Below are 25,521 nucleotides of genomic sequence, written 5' to 3'. Positions count from 1 at the left end.
TTTCTAACCTTGGGTGATCCAAATGAGACATTTTTCCTGATCGCTCCATTTCAGAATGCTGCTCTTTCATCAGGTGGTCGTGGACAATAAGATCATGATCACAGAATTTATAGCCAAAGGAGTCCACGGTCATGGAGATGTCCTTCACTAAACAATTTTAGATTAAATCTTTCATATTTCAGAATGGGCTTCTGTTCTTTGGTACATTAATCCCAGAACTTGTTTTAAATTACCTTCAAGAATGTCATTTAAATGCAGAGCTTTTCGAACAACAATGTCAGTCTGACTCGATATTGGGACACAGACAGTATTCACACCTACTGTTAGAAAAGCTCTACATTTAAATGACTTTCTGAAATGGCTGATCTTTAACATTGAGAATAGTTACATTGATACTTTCGGACTTTTAACAATATTTCTGAATATATGTTCACTTTTTGAAAAGAACTCCTGAAATCTTTCTGAAACTTGCATTGAAACATGCACAGTTAGGCCACAGCCCAAAACAGGCTGTAAAGGATGAATGGCCTAATCCTAGTTTTGTGAAATTGATTCTGACTATGTAGAAATAGAGTCATCGAGTTGTAGAGCACAGAAGCAAACCCTTCAGTCCAGAAACCAAATATCCTAAATTAATCTTGTGACCCATTTGCCAACATTTGGTCCATATCCCTCTGATTCTTTTCTATTCGTGTCTCCAACCAGATGCATTTTTTTCTTCTTCAGCTCATTGAAGCTGGAGAAGCCTGAAATCTTTAAAGGATTTCCTGAAAAAAACTTTTATGCAAGATTTGGCTCAGTGGTGGATTTTCTAAAGCTTTGCTATTGTAGTTGTGAATTTGTTAAAAAACTTTCAGTAGTTGTTGTCCAAGGCAGAATAAATATTCATTTAAGATATGATTGAGATATATACATTCTTTACAATGTTTGTCCATCATTTAGTACATTGAGCGTCATCTTTTTGTGATTCAACAGATATGATTTGAAGTGAATTCTGCAAGATATTTTTGTATTTTATCTAACTTTGCTTTGAGTTAAAGATTTCCTTTGTGACATTTTAATTAAAATATCTCCATGTATAATAATGAAACAGCTAATTTATTCTGAAATTATTTCAATTAGTTGGTCGATTGCCAAATAATAGCTGCTTAACTGTTGTAAATATTGACACCCAGAACAGCTATTTTGTTTAAGATATTTCCTTTGTAAAGATTTTATAAAATGATTGCATTTTCATATGAAATAAAATTTGCAGTGTTTTATTAAATGGTTGAAAGTAACTTTGCACTTAATTGTTCCATTTGGGATTAAACATAGTCTGTTTATCAAAATCATATTCACAATTTATGGTGAGTGTATTAACAAACAAATGTTGCAATTTGCCATTGAATTGCCTCAAACACAATTTGAAATTCTTGAATGAGTTGAATAAGGGGTACACTGTGAATATTTTTTGTGCATTTCTGAAATTCTCTGCACTGCCATTGTGCTTGGTTAAACAAGATATGTATCCCTCCTCATATCTTTGCATTTCTTTGATTTTTCATTTGCTATTGCTATTGCCCAAATAACTTCATCAAATGCCAAAACATTTTTTAGGCTGTGAATTTTCAGTCTGGTAATGTCATTCAGTTGTAAACAATCTGAAGATTAGTTTAAATACATATAAAAAAAATTAAAGAGATTGTGATAATAGAAAGTCAACATGTAGAATTGCCAATGAAACGTAAACCAAGGCTGCACTTAATTTGGTACAGACTAAATCGCAATCAAAACAAGAAGAAATAACGGCATTGTGCACAAACTGTTTGTAGTGAGTTCAGAATTTTTCTGATCATTTAATTCTGCCCCATGCATGATGGCAGCACCATGATCTGTTTTATTTGTTCATGGAACGTGAGCATCACTGGCAAAACCTGCACTCCAAGGTCTCTTTATTCTGCAACACTCCCCAGTCAGTCCTGCCTGGATTGCTTGACCAAAATGTATTTCTCTAAATTAAACTCCATCTCCCATTGGCCTATCTGATCAATGCTAATTTATAATGAACTCTTTCTCTCATTCCACAGAAGCTGAAAGTCTCCATTACTTCATACCCTCCTTTGATACTGCCTGACCTGTTGTGCTTTTCCAGAACCACACTCTGATCTTCATCAACTGCACGAGTCATTTTTCCAACATTTCCAGAGTCTGCCCCCCGCCCCCTGATTCACTCTCTTCCGTTTCAGTTGCTGCAAGTCAACAACTGAGGCCCTAAATGGAAAAAGAGGGTGAGAAAAGAGTGCCATACTCACAGATGTTGGACAAAGGAAGGAAGTTACAGTTTGGGGTGAAGCTCAATCTTCATTTCGAGAGAGAGGAACAGCAGCAGCTTCAGAAGGACATGGTCCACCTTCCATATTCAGACAGTAAGGGGGCTCTGATTGGCAGGAGGATGTTTCCTTCCAGTCCGCCAATGCTCTCCATTGGTCCATGAAGATCGTGAGTCATTTCCGGGGACAGCGACGAGCATGCAGTTTTTGCTGACACCGGCTAACCCGCATAGACCTTGCTGACACCGAGGAGCATGTGCAGTATGCTCTGGAGATGCTGCTGTTACTGACGGATTTTAAGTGGTCAAAAGCCAATAGGGGTAAAAAAAGTAGAGCCACAATTTGTTCTCCTGTAGCTTGATGTAACCGTACATGCTCATCGCTATTTTTGCTATTTGTCTTACCGACACCACTCATGATTTTCTAAGTCTCAATAAGGTCACCCCTCAACCTCCTGCATTCCACTGAAAAAAGTTCCGATCTCTCCTTATAACTTGATCCCTCCAGTCCTGGAAACATCCTGGAAAATGTTTTCCAAATCCACTCCAATAGTATTCTTCCTATTATAGGGCGACCAGAACTGTACTCAGTACTCAAAGTGGCTTCACCATCATCCTGGACATCCTCAACATGATGTCCCAACTCCTATCTCAACGGTGTGAACAATGAAGGCAATGCTGCTAAATGCCTTCTTAACCATCCTGTCTCCCAGCAATGCACCTTTCAAGAATAATGTACCTGAAAACCACCATGTCTCTCTGTTCTACAACATGACCCAGTGCCCTACCATTACCTGTACAAGTCCTGCCCTTGTTTTAGCAAAATGCAAACCCTTGCTTTTATCCACAACTCTGTCATAGACATGCTGTCTCTCAGACACACACACACACATATGCACCACCCACCCCAACCAAAATACTCACCCTCTTACAGACTTATACTCCAATCACACTCACACTTCACCAAGCATGCGCACACGCAAACACACATACACAGATAATAGTCTATGGGGTGAATTTGCAGATACATTCTACTTTGCTCAAAAAGTGCACAATCTGCAGGCAGTTAATCCATGTAATATTTTATAAATTCCCATTTTGGAAATAGAACCAATCTGATTCAAGCAAGAGTGGGATACAGACAGACTCGAACCTCATACCTTTCATGCATTATATGAGCTGAGATGTCACCTATTTTTATAAAACCTTAAGTCATTTTGAGAATGGGGACTTAAAAGTAGTTCTGGGGTTTACATATGAATGAACTGAAACCTGCAACCCATTCTAAAAGATGAAAGACTTACTATCATTCTACGTTTGTTCAGTATATCCCATCAGTTGCTTGACACTGATCTTTTGCTATATATTGTGTCTTATGATCCTGCTCTACAGCTATCCGATGAAGGAGCAGTGCTCTGAAAGCTAGTGCTTCCATATAAACCTATTGGACTATAACTGGTGTTGTGTTTTTAACTTTGTCGATCCCAGTCCAACACTGGCTCTTCTACATCATTTCTAGTGGAGACAGCCCATACCTCTCGGTGCTGTCGAAATGACGCAGTAACCGCACTCCTGAAAAATTTACAATTTCTAACGATATTAGCTTGTCATTCACTGCTCCATCTGAAACATGACATTGGAAACTTAGTGCAGGAGGCTGAAAGAAATGAGCAGCTTTAACACAAAAACCTCTTGGAGGTCAAAGCTTTCAACTGTACCATTCAAAATCAGAGACAATTACACAGAGTGGTGAACTTAGCCCAGACAATCACAAAGGTCAACCTCCCATCTATGTGATCCATCTATCAGGCCCACCGTCAAGGAAAGGCCGGCAGCATTCTCAAAGACTCATCACAGCCTGGCAATGTTTTTCTTCAACCTCTACCATCGGGGTGGATAGTACACATGAACACATGCACCAGCCGGTTTTGAACCAGTTCCTACCACACTGTTGTGAGAAAACTGAATGGACTCTCAAACTCTTAACATTCGCCTGGACCTGTTTTTGTTTTTGCAGCTGTTTATTTATTATTTACATATCTTTGCTACTTAACTCTGATCTCACTGTTCTGCTCACAAGACAAAGCTTTTCACTGTATCGCGATACACGTGACAATAAATCAATTCAGTGAGAGTCTGAGCCCTTCAGTAAATTCAGGTAACCTTGACTGCGACCTAACTTTGTTACAACTGCAGATCCCCCAAGCAAAAAGGTGTTGAGAATGTAGCTTTTTCTTTTAAACAGCTCAAGGTCCAAGTGCTCACACTCTTCCCACCACCCACTTTCTTTACTATTGGTCAGCACCAAGCTGTCCCTTTGTAATTGGATCCTTGGTACAGCCTTAATCTGCATTGCCTCACTCAGCAATTTCAACCCACACTCTGTATCCAAGTACATTTCTCCCCACTCATTTGCTGGGGGTGGCAGTGTAGAGTCAACCACACTGCTGTGGGTCTGGAGTCACGCAAAGGCTAGACCGAGTAAAGGATGCAGATGGTTTTCAGTATCAGTGGGACTGGATGAGAGACCCTACTGTTGCAGTGCACTGATTGTGGAGTCTGAAACAGATATACGGGCCTGGAAAGAGGAGTTCACAGCAGGGAGGGCCTGTACACAATTCTGTGTGCAGCTGAAGCTTTAGCCATGAAGAAACCAGAGGAATCCCGCCCTGTGGTGAAACCATGGAAGTATTGCAACTGCGGGAAAGGCTTCTGTTTCCTGTCTGTGTTGGAGACTCATTGGCGCAGTCACACCAGGGAGAGGCCGTTCTCAAGCAGGAACCAAAAGGTTTGCTCCTCCTCGTAGATCCATAGTTGAAAATTGTTGCGGCCTCAATGGATTTGAATGACTGTCAGACATTGACATCAAAGTGAGGATTGCAGACACTGGATAGTCAGAGTCTGAGAATGCGGCACTGGCAAAACACAGCAGGTCAGGCAGCATCTGAGGAGCAGCAAAGTCTGTTTCGGGCATTAGCCCTTCATCTGCTGATGTTGAAACTTCTGGCTTCAGATCTTCAAATACTCTGTTAAAAGAGATTACAAAAGTCGTCACTGTCAGTCCAGGGTAGAAATTCAGAACAAGGAATTTTACTTGCCGTTGAACATTCTTGTCTTTTGTTACTTCATAAATTTGAAAGCACCGTCCCACTCTCTCTCCCCTTCTGTTCTCACTCTGCTCTAACAAATTCTCCTGAAGGTGCTGATTCAGAATCTTACAGGGGCAGAAAAGCAAAAACGTCAGGACTGACATCACTGAAGTTTGGATAACTCCACCTGAAAGTTAATATCTTTCACAACAACATTGGGATATTGCCGAGAGTGAGCTGGTCTGATTTTGGGAAGCAACACAAGTGTAAATTCAGGTTGAACTTGCAATACAGCTTCTTGAGAAAAAACCAAACATGAAATGGTTAACATCCCCAGGAAGTGGGAGTGGAATGAGATATTAAGGCATTTACACTGACACCAGAGAGAGACTGAACATACAGACGTGGCAAATGTCTAGTGGAAAGCCAGAGTCATAGAGATATACAGCATAGAAACAGTCCCCTTGGTCCAACATGCCCATTCCGACCAGATATCCCAAATTAATATCGCCCTGTTTGCCAGCACCTGGCCTCTATTCCTCTGTACCCTTCCAATTCATATACCCATCCAGATGCCTTTTAAATGCTGTAATTGTACCAGCCTCCACCACTTCCTCTGGTAGCTCATTCATTGCAAGCACCACCCTCTGAATGAAAAAGATGCCCGAGGTCCCTTTTAAATCTGCACCCACAGCCCTCACCCTGAACCTGTTACCCTCTAGCTCTGGACTCCGCCATCCCAAGGAAAAGGCCTTGTTTATTGACCCTATCCATGCCTCATGATTTTATAAACGTCTATAAGGTCACCTCAGCCTCCGACGCGCAAGGGGAAACAGTCCCAGTCTGTTTGGCCTCTCGCTATCACTCAAACCCCCTGGCTACATCATTGTAAATCTTTTCTGAACCCTTTCAAGCTTCACAACATCCTTCCAATAGGAGAGAGACCCGAATTGCACACAATCTCCCAAAAATTGCAATGGTTCTGTTGGCCAATGGCAATTTAATTCCAAAATGTTAATTCTTTCACGAGAAGGGAATAATCGTCAATGTAGCTGTGAGAGGTCCCTTGCAGAAGAGTGCAGAACTGAGTGAGAACTTTCCATTACGACGGAGAGCAACAGAATTGATACTGAGACTGGGGACTTAAATCTAAAGCAAGGAAATTACAGACACAAACAGGCTGCAACAAATGAGGGCACATTATTGAAAGAAATGACAAACATTTAGATAGCACCTGGAGCAACTGCAATAGTTGTTCCATCCTGTCTGAAAAAGAAAACACAAAAGGTGGCCCAGCCACCGCGAACAAGGGATATTATGGACAGGACGGGATCCAAAGAAGTGGCATACAAATTAGCTTTTAAAAAAAGCAGCTAATCTGAAGACTGGGAGCAGTTCAGGTTTCAACAAAAGGATTGATTAAAAGGGGAAAATTGGGTATGTGAAGAGGGGGGAAAAAGGATTGGTGAAAACAATTACAATTAGAAACAGGCAAAGTTCTCATGTAGAACAAAGACGTGTGTGTGTTGTAATAATGTTTTGAAGAACTGCCTATTTCCCCACTGCGACTGGATTGATGAATCTCCAGTGCCGACAGGGAATGGAATCCCTTCCCACGGTCCCCACATTTCCACGACTTCTCTGCAGTTCTAGTGTCCTTTTGGCTCCCTGTTCTGATGAACAAGTGAAACTGTGATCACAGTCAGGAAATATGTACAGTTACTCCCTGCTGCGAATAGTGTAATGTTTCTTCAGTCTGTGTAACTGGTGACAGCTCCTTCCCACAGTCAGCTCACAGGGATACACTCTCTCTAAACAAGGGGAAAAGATCTCCAAAAGTTGAGCAGCCAGACAAAATGCAAAAGCAATAAAATGTCGAGCCACAGGGAAAAATATTGTGGTGATAACCTTTTTTCCCCGTTGGTATTTGGACACTTAAAATTCGTCAGTAACACCAGCAGTATTTACGGAGCGTGCTGCGCATGTTTGCCGGTGTCAGCAAAACACTAGGAATCCTCTTTGCTGGCGGCAAATAAAGGGTGCGTGGCGTTCTCTTGATTGATCAATAGAAAGCACTGGTAACCGGAAGGAGACAGGTGTTTTTGCCAATCAGAGCCACCCCATTGTCTGAATGCGGAAGTTGAACCATGAGCTGCTCTTCCTGCTCCTCTTTCTGAAAGAAGATTGAGCTTCACCCAAACTGCAAATTCTTTCCTCTGTCGAAGATCTGTGAGTACGGCACTCTCTTTTCTCGACCCCTTTTCAATTTTTTTTTCATTCTGGGGTTCAATTGTTGACTTGCAGCAACTGAAAGGAAAGGGAGTGAATCCGGGAGCGGACAGACTCTGGAAAGGTTGGCCCAGGTCTGTGTCGCAATTGGCAAAATAGACAGACAGGAGGCTGGAAGAACACAGCAAGCCAGGCAGCATCAGGAGGTGGAGAAGTCGACATTTCAGGTGTAACCGTTCCCCAAGTTTACGCTCGGTCTCCCTGATGTAGAGAAGACCGCAGTTGGCATACACATGGCAAATGCAGTACCATAATGTGAAGTTACAGCCTTTGCTAATAAAAAGCAGAAAAGAGGTGTATTGTTGAAATGGTGATGTATTCGGGATGTGGAGAAAATGAGAACTGCAGATGCTGGAGATCAGAGTCAAAGTGTGGCACCGGGAAAGCACAGTAGGTCAGGCAGCATCCAAGGAGCAGGGGAATCGAAGTTTTGGGCAGGAGCCCTTCATCAGGAATGATGTGTGGATGTACAAGGGGCATCAGCATCCTTTTGCACCAGTCAATGCCAGTTGTCAGACAGGTGTAGCAAGCAATCAGCAAAGCAAGTGGTATATTAGCAAGAGGAACCAAAAGAGAAAATGCTGGAAAAGGGTCAGTTCGACTCGAAATGTCAGCTCTTTTCTCTCCTTACAGATGCTGCCAGACCTGCTGAGATTTTCCAGCATTTTCTCTTTTTGGTTTCAGATTCCAGCATTTGCAGTAATTTGCTTTCATATTAGCAAGAGAAATTGAGTTCAGAAGTGGGGATGTCTTCCTGCAATTAGGGGGTCATTGAATATATTGAAGGCTGAGTTCATCTGATTTTTGAACAACAAAGATTTTTCACGCAAAGGGTGGTGCATGTGTGGACCGAACTGCCAAAGAAAGAGGTGGACCATAAGACATAGGAGTGGAAGTAAGGCCATTTGGCCCATCGAGTCCACTCTGCCATTCAATCATGGCTGATGGGCATTTCAACTCCACTTACCCGCATTCTCCCAGTAGCCCTTAATTCCTTGTGACATCAAGAAATTATCAATCTCTGCCTTGAAGACATTTAGCGTCCCGGTCTCCACTGCACTCCGCAGCAATGAATTCGACAGGCCCACCACTCTCTGGCTGAAGAAATGTCTCTGCATTTCTGTTCTGAATTTACCTCCTCTAATTCTAAGGCTGTGTCCACGGGTCCTAGTCTCCTCGCCTAATGGAAACAATTTCCTAGCGTCCACCCTTTCCAAGCCATGTATTATCTAATAAGGTTCTATTAGATCTCCCCTTAATCTTCTAAAGTCCAATGAATACAATCCCAGGATCCTCAGCCGTTCCTCGTATGTTAGACCTACCATTCCAGGGATTATCCGTGTGAATCTCTGCTGGACACGCTCCAGTGCCGATATGTCCTTCCTGAGGTGTAGGGACCAAAACTGGACACAGTACTCCAAATGTATCCAGAGCTTTATAAAGTCTCAGAAGCACAACGGTGCTTTTATATTCCAACCCTCTTGAGATAAATGACAACACTGCATTCACTTTCTTCATCACGGACTCAACCTGCAAGTTTACCTTTAGAGAATCCTCGACTAGCACTCCCAGATCCCTTTGTACTTTGGCTTTATGAATTTTCTCACCGTTTAGAAAGTAGTCCATGCTTGTATTCTTTTTTTCCAAACTGCAACACCTCGCATTTGCTCACATTGAACTTCATCAGCCATTTCCTGGACCACTCTCCCAAACGGTCTAGATCCTTCTGCAGCCTCCCCACTTCCTCAGTACTACCTGCCTGTCCACCTAACTTCGTATCATCGGCAAACTTCGCTAGAGTTCCCCCAGTCCCTTCATCCAGATCATTAATATATAACGTGAACAGCTGCAGCCCCAACACTGAACCCTGCGGGACACCGCTTGTCACCGGCTGCCATTCCGAAAAAGAACCTTTTATCCCAACTCTCTGCCTTCTGTCAGACAGCCAATCCTCAATCCATACCAGTAGCTCACCTCGAACACTATGGGCCCTCACCTTACTCAGCACCCTCCCGTGTGGCACCTTATCAAAGGCCTTTTGGAAGTCTAGATAGACCACATCCACTGGGTTTCCCTGGTCTAACCTACTTGTCACCTCTTCAAAGAATACCAACAGGTTTGTCAGGCACGACCTCCCCTTACTAAATCCATGTTGACTTGTTCTAATCTGACCCTGCTCTTCCAAGAATTTAGAAACCTCATCCTTAATGATGGATTCTAGAATTTTACCAACAACCGAGGTTAGGCTAATTGGTCTATAATTTTCCATCTTTTGTCTTGATCCTTTCTTGAACAAGGGGGTTACAACAGCGATCTTCCAATCATCTGGGACTTTCCCTGACTCCAGTGACTTTTGAAAGATCTCAACCAATGCCTCCGCTATTTCCTCAGCCACCTCCCTCAGATATCTAGGATGTATCCCATCGGGGGTCAGGAGATTTATCAATTTTAAGACCTTTTAACTTTTCTAGCGCTAGGTGGAGGCTGGTACAATGACAACATTTAAAAGCCATCTGGATGGGTATTTGAATAGGAAGGGTTAAGAGGGATACAAGTCAAATGCTGGCAAATGGGACTAGATGAATTTATGATGTCTGGTTGGCACGGACGAGTTGGGCCAAAGGGTCTGTTTCTGTGCTGTATGACTTCAATCGACTTAAGTGAAAGCAGAATTGTGGTTGTGAAGACTGGAGTTGCAGAGCAGCTTTCAAAAATGTTTTGCCCTTACTCAGAGCAGAAGATGTTACAATGAAGTCCTTCATTTGTGAGACAGCAACTGAGTGAGTGAGTACATCTGGCATTTGGTGGAAAGTGGTAATTCATAAAACCCTACCCTATCCAGTCATTTATTGCTGATGGACGAGGCCAAGACAGAGGTTGAATCGGCTGGGGCTGTTTTCCCTGGAGTGTTAGAGGCTGAGGGGTGATCTTACAGAGGCTTATAAAATCATGAAGAGCATGGATAGAATAAATGGACCAAGTCTTTCCCTTGGGGAAGGGGAGTCTAGAACTAGAGGGCTGAGAGGGGAAAATAAAGAGGAGACCTAAGAGGCAACGTTTTCACTCAGTGGGTGGTATGTGTATGGAATGAGATGCCAGAGGAGGTGGTGGAAGATCATACAATTGAAACATTTAAAAGGCACCTGGAAAGAGTTTGGAGTGATATGGGCAAGGTGCTGGCAGGTGGGACTAGATTGGGTTGGAATATCTGATCAGCATGGACGGGTTGGACCGAAGGGTCTGTTTCCATGCTATGACTCTAAATGCACAACGTGCTGGCAGTCAACGCAGGCAGCCAATACATGTAATATTTTGTAAATTCCACTTTGCAAATCGAAGCGGGCTGACTTAAGATTGGGATACAGACAGACTTTGGCCTCACTCCTTTCATGCATTGTCTGAGCTGAGATGTTACCTTTTCTTATAAAACCTTAAGTTATCTCGAGAATGAGCCTGACAGGAAGTTCTGGGATTTGCACATTAATGATACCTGCAACCCATTGTAAAAGATGAAAGACTTAACGATCCAGCTTTTTTCAACATATTATCTCAGTGGCAGGACACTGTAATGTTTTCCATAAATTCTGTGCTTTATGATCTTGTACTCCACAACCAACTGAATAAGACACAGCACTGTGAAAGCAAGTGCTTCGAAATAAATCTGTTGAACTGTAACCTGGCATTGTGTGATTTGTAACTTTGTCCAGGTTAGGGTGTATTCACCATGTTAAATTACCCATAGTGTTCAGTTTTGGACTGGTTTGGGTGGATTGGCTGTGTTCTATTATCCATATCGTCGAGGGATGTGCAAGTTAGGGTGGATTGGCCATGCTAAATTACCCACAGTTCTCAGGACTGTTCAGATTAGGGTGAATTAATCAGGAATAAATGTGGAGCAATAGGTGTAGGGGGAGAGAGAAAATGCATGAGGAGGCAGAGGGTGGGAAGAGGGACTGGCCAGAGGTGGGGAGGGTAGGGGGAAGACAGCAAGAGAGAGATAGCGCCTGGAGTGGATCCAGGGAGGGAGCAGACTCTGCAAACTCAGGTTTGTGTCTGAATTACCCAGATGAGGAAGGATAGATTGGGATGGGGCAGGGGTTGAAATCTTTTCTGTTTTTATTTTTAAAATGCTCCTGAGTCCCACAAATAAATGCAACCAGTACAAGTACAGCACATGCAATACTCCTCTTGTAGCTCCACTCCAGATTTGCATCTTCTGTTCCTCCTCCACCTTGGCTCCAGCACACTCTGCTTCCTTCCCTCACCCCCATGGATAGTAAAGAAGGCATTGAGCACCATTGCCTTCACTGCTCACATCATTGAGTATCGGAGTTCGGATATCATGTTGAGGTTGTACATGATGTTGGTGAGGCCACTTTCTGGGTACTGTGTATAGTTCTGGTGGCTCTTTAATAATAAGAATACTATTAGAGAGGGTTCCGTAAAGATTTATCAGAATGTTGCCAGGACTCGAGGGTTTGAGTTACAAGGAAAGGTTGGGAATGTCTTCATTGGAGTGTAGGGGTGTCCTTACTAAGATTTATAAAATCATGGAGAGTGGAAGTAAGGTGAATAGCAAAGAGCTCTTCCTTAAGACATAGGAGTGGAAGTAAGGCCATAAGTCCACTCCACCATTTAATCATGGTTGACGGGCATTTCAACTCCACTTACCCACACTCTCCCCAAAGCTCTTAATTCCTTGCGATACCAAGAATTTATCAATCTCTGCCTTGAAGACATTTAATGTCCCGGTCTCCACTGGACTCCATGGCAATGAATTCCACAGGCCCACCACTCACTGGCTGAAGAAATGTCTCGTCACTTCCATTCTAAATTGACTCCCTGTAATTATCAGGCTATGCCCATGGGTCCTAGTCTCCCTGCCTAATGGAAAAAACTTACCAGCGTCCACCCTTTCTTAGCCATGCACTATCCTGTAAGTTTCTAATAGATCTCCCCTCAACCTTCTCAGCTCTAATGAATATAATTCTAGGATCCTCAGCCGTTCAGCCGAATCTCTGCTGGACATGCTCCAGTGCCACTATGTCCTTCCTCAGGTGTGTAGCCCAAAATTGGACGCAGTATTCTAAATGGGGCCTAACCAGAGCTTTATAAAGTCTCAGTAGCGCACACCGCTGCTTTTACATTCCAACCCTCTTGAGACAAATGACAACGTTACATTGCTTTCTTAACCACGGACTCAACCTGCAAGTCAACCTTTAGAGAATCATGGACTAGCAGTCTCAGATCCTTTTGTACTTTGGCTTTATGAATTTTCTCACTGTTTAGAAAATAGTCCATGCCTGTATTCTTTTTTCCAAAGTACAAGACCTCACATTTTGTTACATTGAATTTCATCAGCCATTTCCTGGACCACACTCCTAAACTGTCCAAATCTTTCTGCGGCCTCCACAGCTCCTCAGAACTACCTGCCTGTCTGCCTAACTTTGTATCATCAGTGAACTTCGCGGGAATGCCCCCAATCCCTTTATCCAGATCATTAACATATAAACTGAACAGCTGCAGCCCCAAAACTGAGCCCTGCGTGACACCACTTGTCACCGGCTCCCATTCCAAAAAAATAATCTTTTATCCCAACTCTCTGCCTTCTGTCAGGCAGCCAATCCTCAATCCATGCCAGTAGCTCACCTCTAACACCATGGGGCCTCACCTTACTCAGCAGCCTCCGATGAGGCACCTTACCAAATCTGGATGACATCCACTGGGTTTCCCAAGTCTAACCTACTTTTTAACTCTTCAAAGAACTCTAACAAGTTTGTCAGGCATGACCTCCCCTTACTAAATCCATGCTGACCTATTTTAATCCAACCATGCACTTCCAAGAATTTAGAAATCTCATCCTTTACGATGGATTCTAGAATTTTACGTACAACTGAGATTAGGCTAATCAGCGTATAATTTTCTATCTTTTGTCTTGATCCTTTCTTGAACAAAGAACTTATGACAGTGATTTTCCAATCATCTGGGACTTTCCCTTACTCCAGTGATTTTTGAAAGATTACAACCAATGCCTCTGCTAATTCTTCATCCACCTCCCTCAGAACGCTAGCATGTAGCCATCAAAACCAGGAGATTTCTCAATCTTTAGACCTTTTAGCTTTTCTAGCACTTTCTCCTTTGTAATGGCTACCATACTCAACTCTGTCCCTTAACTCTCCTTAATTGTTAGGATATTACTCATGTCTTCCACTGTGAAGACTGACACAAAGTATTTATTAAGTTCTTCAGCTATTTCCTTATCGCCCATCACTAGCCTTCCTGCATCAATTCGGAGCAGCCCAATTTCTACTTTTGCATCTTGTTTGTTTCTTACGTATTGCAAAAAATTTTAATATCATTTCTAACATTACAGGTTCGCTTACCTTTCATATTTGATCCTCTCCTTCCTTTGTTATCTTCTGTTTGTTTTTGTAGTCTTCCCAAGCATATGATTTCCCAGTGCTCTTGGCCACATTGTAGGTTCTCTTTTTTTGTTGTTGATACGTTTCCTGACTTCCCTTGTAATTACCTTTAACTGTACTACCATTCTATCCAATTTTGCTTTCTCTTTTTCAAACTGCACACTGAACTCTACCATATTATAATCGCTGCCGCCTAAGTGTTCCTTTGCTTTAAGATTTTTTATAAAGTCTGGCTCATTACATAGCACTAAGAATTTGGGTGGCACAGTGGTTAGCACTGCTGCCTCACAGTGCCAGAGACCCGGGTTCAATTCCCGCCTCAGGCGACTGTCTGTGTGGAGTTTGCACGTTCTCCCCGTGTCTGCGTGGGTTTCCTCCGGGTGCTCCGGTTTCCTCCCACACTCCAAAGATGTGCAGGTCAGGTGAATTGGCTGTGCTAAATTGCCCGTAGTGTTAGGTAAGGGGTAGATGTAGATGTAGGGGTATGGGTGGGTTACGCTTCGGCGGGGCGGTGTGGACTTGTTGGGCCGAAGGGCCTGTTCCACACGGTAAGTAATCTAATCTAATTGAAATATGCTCAGTTAGGCCACAGTTGAGGACAGTGTAAGGGACAAATGGCCTGGTCTTGTGAAATTGGTTCTGGCTCTGTAGAAATAAAACCATTGAGTTGTATAGCACAAAAACAACCCTTCAGTATGTGTTGACTAGATAGCCTAAATTAAACTAGTCCCATTTGCCAGCGCTTTGTCCATATACCTATCCAGATGTCTTTTAAATGTTGCATTTGTACCAGCTTCCACCATTTTCTCTGGCAGCTCATTCAGTTCACACACCACCATATACGTGAAAAAGTTGCCCCTTGGGACCCTTTTAAATTTTTCCCCTCTCACCCTAAACCTGTGCCCTCTAGTTTGGGATTTCCCCTCCCCCCTCGGAAGAGAAAAGCAAAGGGAATGAGATGTGCAACACCTGAAAAAGAAATTGTGGCTCCCGCCATTTTTACCCCAAACTGCCAATTGGACACAAGATCTGCCCGTAACAACTAGCGCCGACCACCATTGGTCAGGTGGAGTAAGGTGCGTTCTGATTGGAGGGAGCGCGGATGACGCGCGTCACTGAAGGAGGAGACGGAAAGAAGAAGAAAAACAAAGATGGCGGCGCGAGGCTGCGGTTTGTTCATCGACTCAGCGGGCGGTTTCTGACGGAGGGAGGGGGGCAGACAGGCATCGTTTACCACAGAAAATACCTTTAAAATACATTTCAAATTAAAGCCGGAACTTTTCAAACAAAAGTTGTGAAGAAAAGGAGACAGTCCCCGGTGGTGGGGGGTTTATTGTTTATTTTTGTATAATTTCCGGGGCCCGGGAAGGGGGAGGTGACGGTTACCGGGTGAACGAGAAAACAAATTAAAAATGTCGGCGGTGGAGGAGAGAGAGCCGGCGCCCGCGGCGGGAGGTGGAGGAGCGGCGGCGGCGGCGGCGGGGGGTAAAGTCCGGCGCGGATCACAAGCTGGAGGAGAGGCTGCACTCGGTGCTGTGCTGGACCGTGTCCCTGGAGCTACCCGCGGCTTCACTCTACCAGGTACCGGGCTGGGCTGAGGGGGAACCCGGGGGATAAGGCGGATCACCATTAACCTGGAGCCGCAATCACTCCCATTCCTAAAACAAACATAATTTATATTAGAATCACCATCTAATTCTCCATACACCTTCTATAATCCATGTAGGAGGGCAGGCTGTACCATCTGACTGAACTGTTCCGATATTCAATTGTGTATAATGTATAGATACCTTTTCAAATAAAATATACAATGTTATTTAACACATTGGATATGAAATACTGTCATCATGGGATTTGCAGCACTTCACAGAGCGCTGTAGAAGGTCACAGGCAATATTGTGTACGAGAGCCTGTGTAAACCTCTATGGTTATGTTTTATTATTGTGAATTGAGGTAATCGCACGTAAAATGGGTAGGATTGTGTGTGTGTGTATGTAGGTATGTTATTTAGATCCTGGGGTTTTGTCTTGTCCAGTGATGATTTGGCTGTGGAGGGAGGGGAATGGGCAGACTAATAAATCTTTCAACGAAATCCAGCATTTTGTTGAAGACCTTCATTTCTTTGCAATTGTCACCTTCCAAAGAATCAACCTACCCAGTATTTAAATGGACATGTGCATATGTATAGTTGTGTCTGAATGATGAAAATCTTTTTTAAAAAAAAATCCTTTTGTATATTTCCTGTTCTCCATGCATAGCAAATTGGACGTGTTTGGTTTTTTTTCTTGCAAGTGCTGTGAAAAGTAGTCTGATCATGTAAAAGTCGACCCTAGTTCTTCATAGACAACAGACCAATGTTTGTGAGACAGTGTGATGGCCGTCATGTTCCACTCCAGCTTTGCAGTCTGTCGGTTGTTCGGCTCTGTTCCCGTCTTCCAGTCCGTTCTCTGTATGTTCCACTCAGTTTTCAGAATTACCATAATTGATTTTTTTTTGCTTTATTCATCAGTTGAGCTTCTGCTTATGATACGGTGTGAATCTTGACAGGCATGAATTTCAGCCCCTCAAGTAGTATCCAAGTAACAGTCGACCCCCTAAATTTAACCTTAAAAAGTAGTCAAAAAATTGACTATTACTTGAGTATATACGATATAAATGAATTAATGTTCATTGCTTCTTCGCTTTATGTTATTTTGCCTTATGAAAGGTTTCATAGGAACGCTCCACTTTTGGATAGTGGGGAAAACCTGGATCAGTACAATACAGCAGTCACAAGACCTTCTTATTTGGTTTAGGCACCCCCATCAAGCCTGTGCCAATTTTTAATTCTCACTTGGACCTGTTATTTATTGCCCATATATGGTTTCTATCCTTTAGTTCATCTCGCGTTCATGTGTCTATCAAGATACACCTTAAACATTGCTAAGGTGCCTCCTTCCACCACCCATTACCCCTCTGTGTGAAAAACCTTCCCCTCCACTTCTTCTGAAGACTGCCCTCCTCTTGCCTTGAACCTGTGCCCTTTTGTAGTTGATCTTTTCACACTGGGGAATAAAAAAAATCTGAGTAACATAGAATCCCTAGTGTGGAAAAGACCATTTGGCGCAACATGTGCACACTGACCCTCTGAAGAGTAACCGACACAGACTTATTCACCTACTCCTATTACACAATATTAGCCCTTGACTAATGCACCCTCTCCCAGAGCATCCACACCCTTCTGATAGTGTGGTGACCAGAACTGCATACAATATCCCTAATGTGGTTGAAATAAATAGCTGTAACGTAACTTGCCAACTTTTACACCCAGGAAAGGCAAGCATGCTGTGTGCCTTCTTGACCACCATACCCACCTCTGTTTCCACTTTCAGGGATCTATATGCCCAGATCCCTCTGCATGTCAGTGCTCCTAGGAGTTCTGTCATTTATTGTACAGTTCTTGTACTTCTTTCTCCCTTGTGTCTGTATCCAGCTTCCCCTTAATTCTTCTTCCCTCTTCATCTCTTTGCCCATTCATCACGCCTCCACACATGAGCATATCACAAGACCATAGGAGCTGAAATTAGGCCATTCGCCCCATTGAGTCTACTCCACCATTCAATCGTGGCTGTTAACTTTCCCTAGCCCATTCGTCCCGGAACCCTTGATACTCAAGCACATTTCTGTCTCCATCTTAAATATGCTCAATGATCTGGCCTCCACAGCCTTCTGTTGCTGTGAATTCCATAGATACACCACTCTCTGGCTGAAGACGTTTTGCCTTATCTCCCAACTAAAGGGTCTTCCTTTTCCTCTAAGGCTGTACCCTCTGGTCCTAGTTTCTCCTAACAATGGAAACATCTTCCCAACATCCACTCTGTCCAGGCCGTTCAATATCCTGTAGGTTTCAATTGCAACCCCCCTCATCCTTCTAAACTCCATATAGTCCCAGAGTCCTCAAATGTCCCTCATATGTTAAATGTTTCATTCCAGGGACCATTCTCGTGAACCTCCTCTGAACACCCTCCTGGGCCAAAACATCCTTGCTAAATAGGAGGCCCAAAACTGCACAATGCTCCAAATGTGGCCTGACCAGAGCCTTTTATAGTCTCAGAAGTACATCCCTGCTTTTGTATTCAAGTCCTGTCAAAATAAATGCCATCGTTGCATTTGCCTTCCTAACTACTGACTCAACCTGCAAGTTTACTTTGAGAAAATCCTGATCTTGAACTCCCAAGTCTCTTTGCACTTCGGATTTCTGAATTTTCTTCCCATAATCCTTGTGTTCCAACAGTGACTGTCTGGTGTCAGGGCAGCATCAGTGATTTCCTGACATGTGGATTGTATTTGGGGATACCAAGGAATGTCAGGAACTGCGAGTATCTCAGGAGCAATCGTTATTCCTGGGGGAGGCAGAGAGGAATGTGGTGTGGTCCTGTAAACTCCAGAACTTTGATAACTTCATGAGTAAGCAATAACTCCTTCTGGACCAAGAAACGAAAGGGCCAATGAGAAACTGCTACAAGGGAGTTAACAAATAACATACATTAACTATCGCTGGGAAGAATGAGCTGTTCCTTTGGACAGATGAAATAATGGTGTTTAATAACTGTGTGATAAAAGGACAATTAATTCTGCTTGTAGAAGAAAGGCCTTGGCGTAAAGGGCATTCAAGGAGCAGGAAAATCGACGTTTCGGGCAAAAGCACTTCATCAGGAATCCTGTATTCCTGATGAAGGGCTTTTGCCCGAAACATCGATTTTCCTGCTGCTTGAATGCTGTCTGAACTGCTGTGCTTTTCCAGCACCACTCTAATCTAGACTCTGGTTTCCAGCATCTGCAGTCATTGTTTTTACCTTGGCGTAAAGGGGTTAATTGCAGGACAGGCTGTTTCAAACAGGTGGAAAACCCTCAAGGATAAGAAGGTAAGCTACAGACCTGAGGTCTCCAGCAGGGTGGAGAGATGGTGGTTAGAATCTAAAGAAACATTACACCAGAAATCTGAAAGTTACAGAACTCCACCAGAATTCAACTCCAGAACGTTTCAGCTGTAGTGCTTGGAAGAACAACACTGCATCCACTTCCAGAGTTGGGAACTGTTGGTAGAAACAATGTTAAATTCTGCCATCATTTGGGTGATAACCAAGATTTGGGGTGTGTGTGTGTTGGGGGGGGGGGTGATGGTGGTGAGGGTGAACTTGCTTACGTGAAGGGTTGATACCTACAATAAAGTGTAAATCATGGTTCAACAGTTGGTTGTCTGTGCAGTTTCTGAGTCAGTATTCAAATTAAAGCGATTCACCCACAACCAGAATGGGAGGTTGGGATTAACAATGACTCCTTTGCATTCAGCAGGACGGCACGTCAATACTGTTACAGCGAATGCTGAACCTCCTCCCCTCTCTGAGATCTCAAAACAAAACACCAAAAGAGGAGTGCGTTGCCCTATAATCTATACAAAATTAGTGTGAAAAGTGGTGTCATCTGCTCTAGTCTTAAAAACAAAAATAAATCCCTGACACTTTAAAATCAACAAAAAGCAATTTACATATCCAACTTGAATGGTAAACAACTGAACTAAACTATTAACAAACCGAATAAATCCCTTCGAACTACTGACGATTCTGGCATAAAACAGGATTTTTGTCATATGCTGTTCCAATAAATACAAGACCCACTAATACCACAAGAAATAGAATTTAGTCTCTCAGATTACAGCCTGGTTACGTCTTCCAGAATATTCTAAGCATCATTCTATTGAATCTTTTGTCAGGAATTCCTGCTCTTCTGGTTTTCTTGTAAATGATGCTGTCTCATTCACAGATGACTGTCAGAGCTGATGTCTCGCTCTAGTGCTGAGGACTCTTAGCTCTAGCAATAGGGAGTTAGCTCTGGGGCTCTGTTCAACTGTCCCCTTCTTTTATACCCTTGATGCCATATTGAGTTTTTACAATGGTTTTGACAACAGAGGACCAATCCTATCAGATTTAAATTTAGTAGGTATTGGTAGCCAAAGGACCTGACTTGAATTGATTGGCTAAATTGAAAAGTCATTATCTTGGCCTGTTAACTGTCAACCTTGTGATAGAAATGTTTCTGTTTGTGTGCTCTCTGTTGTGATGATGTTACTCCTTTAAGAAGATTATGTCGTCTTGATTTTTTTTCCCAAGAGGGGTTGTAAAAGGCAGAGGGTCCAATTTAACTGGGCTAAGGGACTTCACTAATGGCCAACAGATATTGGCAAAGGCAACAATTGGAAAAAGGTTTGAGATTTTTTTTTCTGAAACACTCTACAGCGAAACAATCTGTAGCGAAACAGTCTGTAAGGTCACCCCTCAGCCTCTGACCCTCCAGGGAAAATAGCACTAGTCTATTTCAGCCTCTTGCAACAGCTCCAACCCTGGCAGTATCTTTGTAAATCTTTTCAGTGTCCTTTCATGTTTCACAACTTGTTACAAACACGTCGACTAAATTCAGAGAAGCCTCTCTCAATTACAGCTGTAAATGGAGAAAGTGTGTTTAATAATGAGTCATGAATAAAGGCTGTATTAATATTTTATTGTGAAGTTTTACTCCTACATCTCCAAACAGAGCATACACACCTGGTCAGAAGCAGCCTATGGGATTTAAGACACTATTGGCTGTTTTCCAATGAGGACTGACTTTGCACAGAAACCATAAACATTTTAAATGAATGGAGTACCATTTGTTTTAAGGTCAGGTAAACTTAAGAGGCACTGCATTGGCTTAGAAATGAGATCCTTGACACACACACAGCTGAAATTATCAATGCACCATTATTAACAAATTGGAATTAAGGCTGGGATGTTTTTCCCGCTGGAGCAGAGGAGGATGAGAGGCGAAGTTTATAAAACCGTGAGGGTTATAGATAGGGTTAAGGATTGTTGCCTCTTACCTAGGATGGGGGAATTACAAGACTGGGGACACATTTGTACGGTGAGAGGGGAGAGATTGAAAAAATATGTGGGGCAAAAATTTTAGAGAGTGGTTTGTGTATGGAATGAGCTGCCAGTGGAAGTGGTTGAGGGAGATACATTAACAACAATTAAAAGGCATTTGGTCAAATACATGGAGAGGAGAGGTTTAGAAGGATAGTGGCCAAGTGCAGGGAAATGGGGTTACTGTTGATGGATGTTTTGGTCAGCATGAACCAGTTTGGGCCGATGGGCCTGTCTCCGTGCTGTAACACTGACTCGTGTCTCTTTGTCGCTCCAACAGTTTTGAGTTTTCAGATGAGCACCTCACTTAATCGCACTGTATAAAATCCGATCTCATTAGTCAACTCTGATTTGGAAGTGCTGGTGTTGGATTGGGCTGGACAAGGTCAGAAGTCACACGGCACCAGGTTAGAGTCCAACAGGTTTATTTGAACTCACGAGATTTCAGAGCACTGCTCCTTTGTCGGTGAAGTGATGAAGCAGCAGCATTGAAGAAGGAGCAATGCTCCTAAAGCTTGTAATTTCAAATAAACCTGTTGGTCTGTAAGCTGGTGTTGTGTGACTTCTGATGCCTTCAGCTGTGGGTTTGTGTCGAACTTAATGGGATATTTTGTCCAACACGCATTTTTAAACAGTATCACTTGGAGGGATTCATTTGAAACCTTTCAAGAGGTGAGTTCAACAAGACTGAACTATTCAAAGTTACTTGGACTCCATTTTAAAATTTACATCAGGACCGGTAGACATAGAGATATACAGCATGGAAACAGACCCTTTGGTCCAACTCATCGATGCTGACAAGACATCCTAAATTAATTTTGTCCCATTTGTCAGTACTTGGCCCATATCCGTCTTAACCCTTCCTGTTCATGTCCGAAACCAGATGCCTTCTAAGTGGTATAATTGTACCAGCCTCCACTTTCTCTGGAAACTCATTCCATACACGCACTACCCTCTGCATGAAAACATTACCCCTTACGTCCCTTTTAAATCTCTCACCCAGCCAAATAGCCTCTCCCTGCAGCTCAAACCCTCCGACCCCCGGCAACATCCTGGTAAATTGTTTCTGATACAGAAGTCAATGTTTTGGGAAGAACCCTTCTTCAGTCCTGAAGGAGGGTTAATACCCGAAATGCTAACTTCACCTCCTAACGCTACCTGGGTTGCTGCGTTTACTTGGAGAAAGTGAGGACTGCAGATGCTGAAGATCACAGTCGAGAGTCTGGTGCTGGAAAAGCACAGCAGATTAAGCAGCGTCCGAAGAGCAGGAGAATCAATGTTTCAGGCATCATTGCTGAGGAAGGACTTATGCCCAAAACGTCGATGCTCCTGCGCCTCAGATGCTGCCAGACCTGCTGTGATTTTCCAGCACCACACTCTTGACCAGTCTCCATTTACCCCTGACTAACGCACCACATTACACATCCCTGAACACTATGGACAATTGAGCTAGGCTAACTCACCCTAACTTGTACATCTTTGTATAGTGGGAGCAAAACTGGAACACCCGGAGGAAACCCATGCAGACACGGGAGAATCAAACAGTAGAATCAAACCCGGGTCCATGGCTCTATGAGGCAGCTGTGCTAAGCACTGAGCCACTATGTCACCCCGAGCCACTTTAGGATTGCACTTGGGGGTGCGAGGCGGTGTGCAGTCCAGAAAATTGTTTTAAAAGCCCAACAATGTTCCCACTGCACCCATTGTCAGAGTGGGGCACAAGGTTTAGTCCACAGTAGCGTCACTGGCGGTATCCGATTGTTGGGAGCACTGGTGTCCCCGCTGGTGTCTTCACAAGTTGCTGGAAAATGTGAACCTCTTGCCGCACTCAGGGCAGCTGAATGGCCTCTCCCCTGTATGGACCTGCCAGTGGGTCAGCAGAGCAGAAGAATTGCTGAAGCCCTTCCTGCACTCAGGGCAATAGAACGGCTACACTCCCGTGTGGACCCGCTGGTGGGTCAGTAGGTGGGAAGAGCGGTTAAAGCGTTTCTCACACTCTGGGCAGGAGAACGGCTTCTCCCCGGTGTGGACCCGCTGGTGCCTCAGCAGGTGGGAGGAATTGCTGAAAGCCTTCCCGCACTCGGGACAGCTGAAGGGCCTCTCCCCCGTGTGGACCCGCTGGTGGGTCACGAGGTTGGAGGAGACCGCAAAGCCCTTCCCGCACACTGAGCAGGAGAATGGCTTCTCCCCGGTGTGGACTCGCCGGTGGGTTAGCAGTTGGGAGGGCTGGGTAAAGTCCTTCCCACACTCAGGGCAGGCAAATGGCCTCTCCCCAGTGTGGACCCGCTGGTGTGTCAGCAGGGAGGAGGAACTGCTGAAGCCCTTCCCACATTCAGGGCAGGGGAACGGCTTCTTGCCTGTGTGGACCCACTGGTGCCTCAGCAGGGCAGAGGAATCGCTAAAGGCCTTCCCGCACTCGGGGCAACTGAATGGCCTCTCCCCCGTGTGGACCCGCTGGTGCTTCAGTAAGTCAGAGGATTTGCCGAAGGCCTTCCCACAATCAGAGCAGGGGAAGGGCCTCTCCCCGGTGTGGACACGCTGGTGCGCCAGCAAGTGGGAGGAGTGGGTGAAGCTGTTCCTGCACTCAGGGCAGGTGAATGGTCTCTCCCCAGTGTGGACCCGGCGGTGGTCCAGCAGGTGGGAAGAGCGGATAAATCCCTTCCCACACTCTGGGCAGGAAAACGGCCTCTCCCTGGTGTGACTGCGCTGATGAATTTCCAGGGCAGATGGGACACTGAAGCCTTTCCTGCAGTCACCACACTGCCACGGTTTCTCCATGGGGCAAGATTCCTCTGGTTTCTCCACGGCCAAAGCTTCAGCTGCACACAAATGCATGCACAACCCCTCCCTGCCGTGAATTCCTCTTTCCAGGCTGTATAATTGTTACAGACTGCACACTTAATGCGCTGCCACAGTTGCGTCTCTCATCCAGCTCCACTGATGCTGAAAGCTTACTGAAACAGAAACCAAAGAGTTTTGCTCCTTCTCATAGAATCAAAATCGAAGATCGTTAGAGTCCCAATGGATTGATTGACTGTCTGTCATTGACGTGAAAATGAGGACTGCAGACGCTGGAGAGTCAGTCAAAATGTGTGGTGCTGGAAATACACAGCAGGTCAGGCAGCATCCAAGGAGCAGGAGAGTTCCTGTTTCGGGCATAAGCCCTTCGTCTGTTGAATTTGAAACTTCAGTCTTCAGATCTTCAAATGCACTTAAAAAAAAGATTATGAAAGTCATCACTGTCAGTCAGGGCAGAAATTCAGAACAAGCAATTCTACTTTATGCGGAACATTCTTTTCTTTTGTAATTCCATGAAATTGAAAGCACCATTACCCTGCTCCGATTGCTCTACATTTACACCTGATTAATGCATCTAACCTACACATCCTGGACACTATGGACAATTTAACATGGCTAATTCACCCAAACCTGCACATCTTTGGATAGTGAGAAGAAACAGATGCACTGGAAGAAATCCACCACAAACACCAGTTGGAGAATGTGCAATATCCACACAGACAACGGTCCCGAGGCTGGAATTGTACCTGGGGCCCTGGTACCGTGAGGCAGCAGCACTAACCACTCAGACACCGTACCTTCCTTTTCCAGTCCCGCCACCAAGTCACTCAGCTTGAGCTCAAGCAAAGCACTACATTTAATTTTCACTTCACACTCACTGAACTTCCGGCCTGTCCTCACTTCCCCTATGGAAATGCAAAAAGCTGGGGGGTTGCCACATAGAATCCCTACAGTGCAGAATGAGGCCATTTGGCCCAACAAGTACATAACAACACTCCGAAGAGTAACCCACCCACACCCATTTCCCTACTCCTATCACTCTCTCCATTTACCTCCGACTAATATACCTAACGCACACATCCCCGAATACTATGGGGCAATTTAGCATGGCCAATTCACCCAAACCTGAAAATCTTTGGACTGTGGAAGCAAACCGGAGCACCTGGATGAAACTCATACAGCTACGGGGTGAACAATGTTCAAACTCCACACAGTCAGTCACCTAAAGCTGGAGTCAAATCCTTGTCCCTGGTGCTGTGAGGCAGCAGTGCTAACCACTGAGCCATGTGCTGCCCATGTGTGCTGAAAGAGATGCAACGTGGAGCTTTATTGACTGTACCGCACAGTGGATTGTTGAGTAAGGTCGAGTCTCGAAGGATCTGGAAAGAGGTAGCCAACATTTAGGAGTGCATTGCGACAGATGCTGGAATCCGTCCTGAAAACAACAAATGCTGGAGATCACAGCTGGTCAGGCAGCGTCCACATAGAGAGAGGAAGCTAACATTTCAGGTCTTCTTAGAGATTTATAAAATCTTGCTGGATACAGAGAAGATCAATGTCAGGAGTCATTTCCCTGGAATGAGGGATTTCAAGACTAGCAGACATATTTTTAAGGTGAGAACAGAAAGATTTAAAAACAAAATAAGGGGCAACATTTTCACACAGAGTGCTTC

The 25,521-nt window shown here is 44.1% G+C and overlaps 1 protein-coding gene across 1 annotated transcript in view; it reads right to left on the bottom strand.

Moving 5' to 3' along the window:
* Positions 1-25,521, bottom strand: part of LOC140460678 (uncharacterized) — a 56,948-nt gene that overhangs the window by 25,710 nt on the left and 5,717 nt on the right. Inside the window, exon 2 of the mRNA XM_072555311.1 lies at positions 22,997-24,260. Within this exon, the coding sequence (XP_072411412.1) occupies positions 22,997-23,884 (888 nt within the window). The 5' untranslated portion in view covers positions 23,885-24,260. The remainder of the gene's footprint in view (positions 1-22,996; positions 24,261-25,521) is intronic.

This window comes from Chiloscyllium punctatum, chromosome 36 (genome assembly GCF_047496795.1).
Source record: "Chiloscyllium punctatum isolate Juve2018m chromosome 36, sChiPun1.3, whole genome shotgun sequence".
Lineage (NCBI taxonomy): Eukaryota > Metazoa > Chordata > Chondrichthyes > Orectolobiformes > Hemiscylliidae > Chiloscyllium > Chiloscyllium punctatum.
Note: the sequence above shows the minus strand (reverse complement) of the source record. Positions and strands in the feature narration are given on the sequence as shown.